At 44.7% G+C, this 12,113-nt stretch overlaps 2 protein-coding genes across 2 annotated transcripts in view; both read left to right on the plus strand.

The window, feature by feature from the left end:
• JCAD (junctional cadherin 5 associated) overlaps positions 1 to 8,998 on the plus strand; it is a 115,723-nt gene extending 106,725 nt beyond the window's left edge. Inside the window, exon 4 of the mRNA XM_075587683.1 lies at positions 7,464 to 8,998. Within this exon, the coding sequence (XP_075443798.1) occupies positions 7,464 to 7,498 (35 nt within the window). The 3' untranslated portion in view covers positions 7,499 to 8,998. The remainder of the gene's footprint in view (positions 1 to 7,463) is intronic.
• On the plus strand, positions 1,589 to 5,977 carry LOC142487798 (uncharacterized). The gene has a single exon (XM_075587684.1). It carries the CDS (start codon positions 2,080 to 2,082, stop codon positions 3,259 to 3,261), a length of 1,182 nt encoding a protein of 393 aa, XP_075443799.1. The 5' UTR covers positions 1,589 to 2,079; the 3' UTR covers positions 3,262 to 5,977.
• Positions 8,999 to 12,113: the final 3,115 nt, after the last annotated feature.

Below are 12,113 nucleotides of genomic sequence, written 5' to 3' on the forward strand. Positions count from 1 at the left end.
TGTATTTAAACCAGGCTCAGCCTATGCCTATTGTCTGTGTGATTTTCAAGATTGCTGAATTAACTGCTAGTCAAGATTTCGGACTATTTCATCATTCCAATTTTAAGTAAGTGCATATTTTGTCTGTTATTTGTATATCTCGTGTGTTCACCTTTTTCAAGGAATAAATTATATTTTATCATATCTAGTCGTGTTCAGTTCAACCCAGGTATTTTTGGTGTAAATTATATCTTGTCATAACTTACCGTGACAAGCATATAAGTAACTGGTGGCAGCGGCGGGATTGAACTGGACCTATATTACAGTGTACAGCGGGACTCTGTAATACAGTTGGAACTCGGGTGAATTGCGAGTTCCTAAGGCTAAAGATATTGGACATACAGTGTACAACATATAACACAAGATATGGCACCTCCTCACTGTTCCCCTACATGTGAGAAGCATTGCCTCCAGAACCAAAGTGCCGGCCATCCGTGTGACTGGAGCCGGGCACCGAGACTGGAGGAGTGCATCAAGTCGGCACGGGAACCTGCAGCCGGCAAGGCTGAGAGAGAGGCAGCGATCGGTGAGCATGAAACCCAGCCGGCTGAGCAAAGAACCACCGCTGCAGCCGCCGTAACCATCAAACCGCCCGGAGAGCAGGGAATTGACCCAGGGAATTGACCCAGCTCCAGGACGGCAGAGACTTGTGGAGGGAGCGGGTCTCGGAGATCACGGAAGTCTTGCACCAGGAGAGGTAACGGCCGTTGCGGTGGCCCATTCATTTTCCCTGAAAGAGCTAGCACTGGTGTGTGCATTGGGCGAGATGTGGTTCCCGGCAAAGTGGACCCAGTTCATGTCGTTGGTGCCGCACCGACCAGCTTACCCCCTCCCAGAACCCGGCGCTCGACCAACTCCGCTCTGGACTCAGCAGCCCCTTCTGGGGGTTAGTCCACCGGCGGCGGAGAAGCTCCGGCGTGAGCCTGGTGATCGAGCACCTCCGCTCTGGACTCAGCAGACCCTCGTGGGGGGTAGTCCACCGGCGGCGGAGAAGCTCCGGCAGGCGCCGCGGCACTGCCAACAAACGGGCCACAATAATGCCCGGTGCCCGGGCTGTGCGCTGTCGGACGAAGAAGCCCCTCAGGGCCAGCGCTCACGAGCGGCGGAAAAGATGACCCCGTTAGCGGCATCCTCCGATGGCTCCTTCCCAGCCGGGGCGGCAACCCTTCGCGGGACGTCCCCTGGAGAACCTGGCCGGGCTGCATCGGCAACAGCAGCGGAGAGCGGCGGCGGGATCCTGGCGGAGAACCGGCGGCGGCAGCGGGAAAGAGGCCGCCATTCCGGCATCCGGCCAGCAGCAATTTTATTTGGGGGGAAGGTTGGGGTGCGCACCGGTGGGTGATTCACATTGTTTGGCGGAGTCGGCGATCCCCAGCGATGACCGGTGCCCCACGATCCACGCCGGCGACCCTGTACCAAAGCCAGGTGCTGTTGTGGCAGCTATCCGGGGCTTGCCCGTGGCGGCGGCGGCGGCAGACGAGCCGCGATTCTGGCAAAGTGCCGGAGCCCTTTCTGAGTGGGGGGAGGGACAGGGTTTGCGGGAGGGGGTTATTTCACTGAAATTGAATGGAGCCGTGTTTCTCCACGAGGACCTGGGACCCTTGTCCTGCACCATTTTACCTGTGCCAAACTCGGGCGCTGTTGCGGCAGTGGCCACTCCAGTCCCCCTGCAATCGGGACCAACGAAGGCGGCGGTCTCTGCGGGGACCAGCGAGGTAAGCCAAACCAAGTTGCAGACTGACCCGACTTATTTTTTCCCTTGATAAACCCTGTTGTTCCCTTGTAGGGATGACCGGTGGGTGGCAGGAGATAGGGGCACCAGGGGAGGGGAAGGAAGGGCAGCTTGTAGGGCAGCTAGGCTTCCCCATTACCCTGGCGGAGCATCAAGGGGACTCTCAGTGAAGAGCCCCACTGTTGCAGCCTTGCTATGGGCTGGAGGTATCAGGGGTTGTGGCACAGTTAGACCACCCCAGGGTTACCTACCGGCCAGGAGCTAAGGTGGATGCATCTGCACCAGCAACCCTGAGCTCACCTCCGGTAATGGGGGCACAGCTTCAGGGAGAGGGTCTAGCCCTGTTAGCACCCAGCTCTAGGGTAGGATTGCCTGGGAGAGGGTTGGGTGGGCCAGTGGGAACTGGGGAAGGAGGACAGCAAGTGAGCCATCCAGATTTCCCCATTACCCTGGCAGAGCCTCAGGGGGTCTCTCGGTTTAGAGCCCCACCGTTGTTGCCTGGCTATGGGCTGGAGGTATCAGGGGCAGTAGCACAGTTAGCCCACCCCCAGATTACCTGCCAGCCAGGAGCCAAGGCAGGTGCTTCTGCACCAGTGCCCCTGGGCTCCCCTCCGGTAATGGGGAGGCAGTGTCAGGGAGATGGCCTCACTCAGGTGTCCTTAGGGTCCAGGTTAGGAATAGCTAGGGAGAAGCAGAGTGAGGGCAGGCTGCAGGTAGGTAGCCAACACCAGGTCTCAGTAGGAGAAGAAGGGCAAGTGGTAGCCGGGGAGGGAAAGCAGCAGGTATGGCAGCTAGAGTTGCCCCTTGCCCTGGTGGAGCCTCAGGGGGTCTCTCAGATCAGCAACCCCCTGTTGCAGCCTGGCTATGGGCTGGGGGTATCATGGGCGGTGGCAGGCTTGTGGCACCCCAGGGATACCTGCCAGCCAAGAGCTAAGGCGGTTGCATCTGGAGAGGTGCCCCTGAGCTCATCCCTGGTAAGGGAGAGACAAGGTCAGGAAGGTAGGTGCACTCAGGTAGTTCCTGTGTCTGGGTTAGGATTGCCTAGGGGGGAGCGGAGTGAAGGTGGGCTGCAGGGAGGTAAGCAGCAGGAGTCATCAGCAGGGGCTGAGGTGCTGGGCCTAGGGGAGGCTAGGCAGGGAGACACTGTGGAGAAGGGGGAGATAGGAGGTCAGTGGGGTGTCAGGCAGCTGGCAGAATCTAGGAATGGGCTAGGTAGGCAGGAGGTCCCTTGTTCAGACTGGCCAGGAGTGACCCCCCTGACAGATTCCCCAGGGTTCCCAGAGGTAGGGCTGTGGGGAGGTAGGCAGCCAGGAGCAGTAGCCAGGGCTAGGGGGGTACAGCAGAGGGTTCTGTCCCCAGGGCAGCCAAGGGTAGCTACAGGGAGGAAGGGCAGCACAGTGGAGGGGAGAGGAGTGATGCTGGCCCTAGCAGCCGTGGGGGTGGCAGGTGCTTGTTTCCTGGCCTTCAGTTGTGAGAGGGCAGGAACATAGCATCTGGGTATCAGGACCTCCAGTACAGGATACTGGGGGATTGCCTTGTCCCAGGAGGCACAGGAGAGGGTAGGAGTCAGCACCCCAGGTGGTTTCTGGAATCCAGAAGTGATGCCACTCGGGGTGGGGGCTGCCCCAGAGCCAGGGAGGAGAGGCAAGGGTATAGCGGAGCAGCTACAGGTGGGCACAGGGCCCGGGCAGGTAGGGTCCCTACAGGATAGTGACATAGCTCTTTCCCAGACTTGGTTGACAGGAAAGCGACGGTCTGTGCTTGATAGCTGGTCTCTCGCTGGTGCAAAGACATGCCAGTCTCTGGGCAGTAGGCAGCCTGGTCTGCAGAGGTGCCCCTTCACGATGGACTTGGTTCACCAGGCACTGGGTGGGGGGCAGAAGGTGGCAAAGGAGAATGCCCGGCGGCCATGGTGGAGCCCTGCTCAGCAGGATATGGACTTCACTATCCACTGTGGCCAGGACAATGTACTGTACAATGCCGGAGGACAATTTTGCCAGGCCAACCCCTCAGGACTTATTGAGTGCTTCAAGGATGCCAGTGGTGTCCCAGTGCCAGGGTGGGCAGCTGGGTTTGCCAGGCACCCATTGAGCAGGGGAGGTGTCATGGGAGAGGGGATTTGGCCTGGGATTAAAGGGGTTACACCCCATTTGGCCACCCCCTTCCCTCACCTGGGAAGCAAGGGGTTAACTGGAGTGTGGTCCAGTAATGTGTTTTTACCTTGCTTCAGCATTCTAATGTATATTCCCCTGTGAAAAGGTATTGTTTCTGTTCCAGTGTTTGCACCAACACATACACTGGGATTGATGCGAGTGGGAAAGGGTTAAGGTTAACTATGTGGTTGTAGCTCTTTGTTTAATGTTCCCGCCTTTTCAGGCACCATTTTGCAGAGTCCCATAGGTCGCCATTGGGGCTCCATGCTTTCCAATGGCAGAATTACCGGTTTTGGACCTGTTTCCAGCAACGACCAGCAGGTGGCGTCTGAGAGGAGGAGCGGCGGTTTCCCATTGTAAGTCAATGGGGCCATTGACTTCAATGGGGATTCCTCGACGTCGGCCTCCAGGAACAGGTTGGCAGCCATCCAATCCGCAAAACCGCAGGAGTGGATACAATGTAATTGAAAAGAGCTTTTATCACTTGGGTCAAGTTCAATGACAATTGGCATGGGAATCTTAGGTTCTAGGGCACCTGGGAATAAAATTCTTGTTGCCCCTAGACCCTAGGAACCCCCACACACGACCCCCACCGGGTCTTGGAATGAGGGACCCCCGTAAAGGGTTGAGCGGAGAAAAAGGGTCACGCTATTGATTTTAATGGCGGAGCGGATGTCCCATTGAATCCAATGGCGGCGTGTGCACATGCATTGTCTATGACAACGCCGGCCATTGATTACAATGGGAAAAAGCCGCGTGGCGTGAAAACGGCTAAGTGCGAAATGATGAAAAATGTAAGTCCATATCTCCGGTTCTGGAATGACCAGAGGGGTGAGATTTGGGTGGCATGTAGCCAAGGTTGCAACATTAATGCATGGTCATTCCCAGCCCTCTCCGATCAACCATACGGAGTGTGGGCAAATGTAAAGATTTTTGGTTTTTCCATAGACTTCAATGGCGGCACCTCTCCATTGAAAGTCTATGGCGGGGAATCCCATTGACGGCAACGGCGGAGCCCCGCCATTCAACGCTATGGCGGCGGAACCCGTTGATTTCAATGGGGAAAAAGGGAAAAGCAGAGATTCATTTTAAAGGGACGAATCCTGTATTTAAAAAGTGTTTTAAAGTGCATTTATGTATCTCCGGTTCTGGGGGTCGCAGAGAGCTGAAACTTGGCCAATATATAGAGTCACTGTCGGCATAGAAAACTGGCAGGTTTCAACCCACTGAGCCCAACAGAATGGAACCTATTAATATGTGAAGATATTAAGCTGTGAATAGTATTTTGTATCTGATATGAGGATGCAGACCCCATCTGCTATGTTAATAGGTCAGGAGGACAGACAGATAATCTAGCATAAGTCCTCTGATCAAAGGTTGACTGCCCTAATTGTTTACAGTAGGGCAGAAGAACAAAGGGCCTGAGTGGTCTGTAAGTGTCATAGTTCACACTTGCAGGGAAGGGAGAATCTATTTCAAAAAGATTCCACTAGCCAGTTAGGCGCCTTAAGGTTAAGGTATAGGATTGAAAATTGTATTTAAACCAGGCTCGGCCTATGCTTATTGTCTGTGTGATTTTCAAGATTGCTGCATGAACTGCTAGTTAAGATTTCTGACTATTTCATCATTCCAACTTTAAGTAAGTGCATATTTTGTCTGTTATTTGTATATCTCGTGTGTTCACCTTTTTCAAGGAATAAATTATATTTTATCATATCTAGTCGTGTTCAGTTCAACCCAGGTATTTTTGGTGTAAATTATATCTTGTCATAAATTACCGTGTCAGGGCACTCATTGGGTTTCTAAAAGCTCGCTTTGGTTTCCATGATGCCTTGAAAGCCCCCATATAATTTAGAGAAATGGTGTATAACTGTGCATTCTTTTTATTTCTTTAACAATGTCTGAACCAGTGCAAGCTAGCAAATTACAGAAATATCAAAATATGTATTGACTAGTATCTTCAATTAAACAAATAATCACATTAGCATTTCATTGAATTTTAAAAATAATTATGTAATGTTTCTTTCAAGTTTTTTTTCCTCCTCTGAAATGTACTAACTCATTTAAGTGTATTTTTTACAACTTTTGAAGGGATGGGCTTAAGCTTTTTATTATTATTATTATTATTATTATTATTATTATTATCCCACTTGTAATTGGTTGATAATTGATTTGAGAAAGCAAAGAATGTCAAGAAAAGCCATTTTGGGCAATAATTGTTAAAAAAAAAAAAAAAAAATCTTGCATGACCCAATCTAGTGATCTATTCAAACACATATCCATTGCATCTATTGCTTAGTCAATAATAATAATAATAATATAGACAATGTATTATTAATTATCATTTGTATACATATATTATCAGTAAATTATAAAGCTAGAGTCTGTAGGCTTTAAAAGCTATAAGTCTCCTCTTCTGCCTGAATTCTCCAGCTTAGAGCCATCATAAGACTACCTCTTAACCATATTACTACTTTGGCTCTTTCCTCTCAGATGGTCCCTCTCTTCCCAGGTCATACCATCCATAATGTGGGGATAAAGAAGTGCCATATAATTTAGTCTCTTCTGAACTGTGAGAGCACACACAACTATATTTGGAAGGTGACACTGTCACGGGAGGCCAGCACTTTTAACACATTAATACCCGGATCCTTTGATTGAGCAAAACAAGAGATAAAATAAATTGTGATTTATTTAAAGAATGAACAGACACACACATTAGTCTACAAAAAACACTTGAAATACACTTACTGGGACGGGGTAAAACGAAACCTTCTATTCCCAAAACGTAATCTTTAGAAATAGTTTTTCTAGGCACAATTTCCCAGGAGCGGGAGTTGTGCGCAAACAGAAACGAAAACAGTCTGAATGAAAATCCCCTTCTTTCTATACTGTTGGAACAATTAAAATAGGGGGACTTTCATTTATCAATTTTTATATAACTTTAGAAAAATTGCGCTATAACCTTTTTCATGATTTTACCCAAACAGCGCTCACAGCAAATCTCAGCGCGCTAGGACCTTCCTAGCAGAAGTTAGCTAACAGCCGTGTGCTGTGCTGTGAGCTGCTGGGTTTTAAAACCATTTTTCCTTTGCGCGGTTACAGGGAAACACTGCTACAGTAATACATTTCATAGTTAGAAATACATTATTCTCGCCACCTGGGAGGGAGGCACACAGAGATTTTTATTACAATCACAGGGTTTCTGCCATTCTAGGTCGCAGAGCTGACAATCTACATTTCCCCAATAAAGCTCAGGGGCACACAGGCGGGCATAATACCTTTATTTACTGGCCTGGGTACCCCTTCACCTTCACAGACACCGTGTGCTCATTTGCATGTCATTTCCGAGAATCCCTTGCTGCAGTGGAAGCACTGTATGCTGGGAGATAATGGTGAAAAGCAGGGTTGCAGATCTGTCTGAGACATACAGTATGAATGTGCTCACAAGTGATTTTTTCATTTGCTCTAAAAACGTAGATAGAAACGTAATACTTTTTCCATTTGACCATTATTTCCATTTTCTTTGTATGTTGCAGATGCATATGATCCTGCCAGAGTGGAAAGAGTTTAATCTGATTCTGCAAACAAAGAAAAAAAGATGAGGATTGCAGTCGTTAGAAACATGAAGTGATTAGATTGGAAGGCCAACTTTTCTTCATGTTATCAGATGGAAATTGATTTGTTCTTAAGTTATTTATGACATTGTTGCATAGCCTTTAATACTGCCAAAGTAAAAGTATTCATCAGTGCTGTATATAACTACATTTCTGAGATAAGAGAGAAATATCATTTACTTTGCAAATCTGTTTTTAAGCAGCACATGGAGAAGAGTTCCAGACAGTTTTTGCCAATGTTGTAAACAATATTTTTTATCTGCACTGTAAGTTGTGTGTTGCAGTTCTTTTGAATGTAGCTCTGAGCGGTTGTGCATAAGTGAATAAGATACAAGAGGCTAGTAAACACTTTTCAAAGAATTTGAATGTATACACACTGACATATTGTATAGATATTCTAAGACTACAAGTTCCTTATAGGAAATATATTTTGATATTAGCTTTCTTTGCCTGTCTTACAACTATCTGCTTATCTGGTTATTTATACTTTACATCACTATGGACAGATGGCTACATGGCTATACTAGAAATGGATTGCAATGATCCAAAGCATCACACATCATTATGCCTGTTGACTGATTAACAGTTTTGCAAAGAAAACTTTTAAGGTTAATGAAACTGTTCTTGTATTATGGATGCAAAAAACTCATCTAAACAACAGCTCGCAAGCATGGACATGTCTAATTGGATGTACATCTATTCTGTTCGAAAGCTACAACAGCTTTAGAAAAACATTTTGGAAACCTGACTGTGGGGGTGGTTTTAAGGACATATATAAAAACTTGCCACGATATAGAGTGTGGGCAATTTGAGTATGGAAAATCAGTAAACATCTTTTGTTGTTAAAATGGGAATCAATTCTTACTGTGTATAATGATGTAATGAGTGAAGGTCTCGAGAGAGAAGGCATGTAAGACATTCTGGAAGGTATGTACATCACAACAATAATAGTACAGCTACTGTACTAACTTATCAAATGGAGAAGAAACAGCACATATAAAATGTATCTCAAGTGCTGCCAATATTGCCTGTATTTCATTGCATTGCAGTTATCTTCAACCACAAATGGGTTCAAACAGTGATCACATGCTGTAAGTAGCATTAAATCTGATCATATCAATTATATTAATCTAAGATTGAGAAGACGGGCTTAGATAATGTCAGCTTTTTGTCTGACAGCTCTATTTTTAAAGTGGCGCTTCTGAAGACAGTGACAATTGCAGTGCTATGAGCCTTTTTACTAACAGGGAACATAAATGTAGCCATCTTAAGTTGTCATCTTAAGTAGCATTGTTTCCAGCACCCACTCGCACTTTTAGTCCATCCAACCGATACAGAATTACTGTGCAGAGTTTGTATTTTTAATAATGGTTTAGTCAGAAAGGCTTTTACATATATATATATATATATATATATATATATATATATATATATATATATATATATATATATACATACAGCAAAACCCCATTATAACGCGATCCGTTACAACGCGAATCCGCTTATAATGCGATGCAAGCGTGACTCCCAATTTTCGTATTTATGAATACTTTAGAATACGATTATTGGTATCTTAAATACTTTATTGTACAATACATACAATTGTACATTACTTCTAACGCGATCCGCTTATAACGCGATGTGATTCTTTGGACCCCAAGAACATCATATATATATAATTTTTGCCTACACTTCTCACTGTTTCGACCATACCATATTTTACAGTTCTGCTGTTGTTTAATTAACCCTACTAAAATTTGATATAGATTAATACACCATTATGATTGATAAATACGTTTTGCATTTCAATTGTTGTTGAATGATTTTGCACCCCAAATTATTGGTTGTACTTTTTCAGCTCACTTTACTCCTGACATTGGTGGGTATAATACAGAAGGTTGGTTGTGCATAGATAACCCACACATATTACTCAAAAGGGGATGAGGTAAATTGCTTCCATAATTAGTTCCAACATTGATGAATATTGTATTATTTTCGATAATGAACTTTCTGTAAGCATGAAGCAACATTTAATATAGTAATCAATTCTGGCATTATCTATTTTATAGAGCAGAATATAAAATCATACATCAGCACTGCAAATTGCTTTTAACAGATCTGCCACCTAGATTATTTTAGATCAGTGCCAAGTAAGTAACACCATATATTTGACTCCGACACCATGTCCTCCCTAACCCTTATTTATAGTGGGGATTAGAGAAACAACTATCAGAAGTAAAATACTGTGGGTGATTCTCTGTGGGTCCAACTAGCCATATCTCCTACAGTATAGCCCTGGTGGATACTCAACTTCACAATGGCTATTGAGTCTCCGTCATCCCGTCATCCCATAGCTTTCTATGTCTGTGGGGGTAGCAGTATTTCTGAACTGAGATTCCATAGGTCGGACTAAGGTTCTGATACCCATTTGCCTATTTTGTTACACAGAAAAGGTGGCATTCCTGCTTAAAGTACAATATTTTGCAGTTGGATACAAATATTAACTGACCATTCCTGGGTTGTATTTTTAGATTTAGCAGTTTCACGTTAAATTGTTTTTGTTACAAGTATTTTTTTACAGAGTATCTCTTATAAAAACTAATCAAACTTGTAGTCATTAATATACAGCATTACTAAAAATGTGCATGATAATTGGTATCTAACCATTTCATTTAAATTCAAATGCCATTGATATTTTGCACTTGACGTGACCTATTTTGTTTTCTATACTGTAGATAGAAAAGTATTTGTATGACAAATATATGTTAGCGAAAGAGCTCACCTAAACAAGTATCTACTCCTTTTTACAAAACATGGTCTATTTTTCTAATGTGTACACATGCCACAAATTGCCAAATAAAAATGATTATATATAATAAATACAGTATTTTTCTTTTGAGCGTTCTCCAAAAAGATTATTCCTTCATACTGTAGCAGTAATGCATTGTAAAGCTGTAAAGTTTCCCTGTTAATACAGCAATGGGCTTAGCTCTTACGAGAGATAAAAAGCAGACTCTGGAGTTATCTCAGTTCATTATTGTGGACACCCGCAGAGCACTGTAATTCAGTGAAGAGGTTTTAAAAGAAAAACATTCCAGAACCATTAAGTGGGCTCTGGGAATGCTCCACGGTATCTCTCCATTTACAGTACTGGCATCCCCACCTCTGTATTATGTAGGAATCTTTACACAGATACTTTGTAGCTTTAGAGTCTGGCTATGCTCAAGCACATATTGCGTTTTTGTTTTTTTGTTTGCCTTCCTCTGGATCAATAAGGAAGTATAGATATAGGATAAAGTATCTGTTGTCTAAATTTAGCATAGGTTGAACTTGATGGACGTACTTACGTCATTTTTTAACCTCATCTACTATGCAACTATGTAACTATATTAAACTGGCCGGAAGACGGGGTACAGTTTAACCCAGTGAGAACAAAAGAGAGACACTGAAAATGGTTGGGTTGAAAAAATACCTTTTTGGCACATTCATGTTGGAGTTTTTTTCAGGAAGACAGACAGCATTTTAAATATAATTTTTGGCAAGCATCAATTCTTCCCCCCACCCCCAAAAGGAGCTTCTGTCTCATACATTGTTAGTATTGTGCCCCCTAAGCATGTCCTGCTCTGTTTAAAAATATGTGTTAAAAATCATGCTTGTCTTAATCTCTAACATTTGGGGTTACCATGGTAACGATGGTCATTGGTGAGAGCTCCATTGTGATGTCCGGGACACTTCACGTTTTAAACGTGAATATCTCCTGCAGGTAGTGGCGGATTTGAAAAATAAAAGCTGCAAAAGAAAGGGAGTGAAGAGGTCTTTTAACGGAAGATAAGAAAAAAATGGAGGGCAGGGAAGGATTTCAGTGTGGACTGTTGCGTCAAGGGTTTTTTTCCCCCCAAAATCTAGAAAGATGAAATATGAGGGTTACACTTTCATGACTTGCTCCCATTTGGGTGACACCACAATGTGTTGAAAAGGCGGCAAATTATGGCAACAGTTTTTGCATTGTGAGTGAGACCTGCCTGCCCTCTTTGTGTTGCTCCCTAACAATTTTTAAGGTCTGCATAAAGAAGCTTTCATAATGTGAGCAAGGGCAATAATTTACTTAAGTAATTTGTCCCTCATAATAGGGCATGACTTGAGTAATAATCCCTGAAGAACAGGGCATTACTGGCCACTAACGGAAAAGTTGAAGGCCCGAGGCGAAGCCGAGGGACTTTAACCCAGCCAGGGCATTATTGGCCAGTAATGCCCTGTTCTGAGGGGATTATTACTATTATAGGCTAAATGTAGGCTTATTTATTTTTACATTCTCCATAAAAAAGATATACACTTTTGTAGTTTATATTGATTTTTATCAGCATGATTGTCTACATTCTTTTGCTTTTACTGCAAGTTTATTAAAAGGAAATTGTACATACACACAGACCCCTTCTATAAACACACAGACACTGCAGCCCCCCTCTATACACACAAACACACTCTGCAATCCCTCTCTATATACACAAAAACACTCTGCAACCACCCTACACACTCTGCAGCCCCCTTCCTCTACACCCAAAAAACACACTG

The sequence above is a fragment of the Ascaphus truei genome, chromosome 2, assembly GCF_040206685.1.
Source record: "Ascaphus truei isolate aAscTru1 chromosome 2, aAscTru1.hap1, whole genome shotgun sequence".
Taxonomy (NCBI): domain Eukaryota; kingdom Metazoa; phylum Chordata; class Amphibia; order Anura; family Ascaphidae; genus Ascaphus; species Ascaphus truei.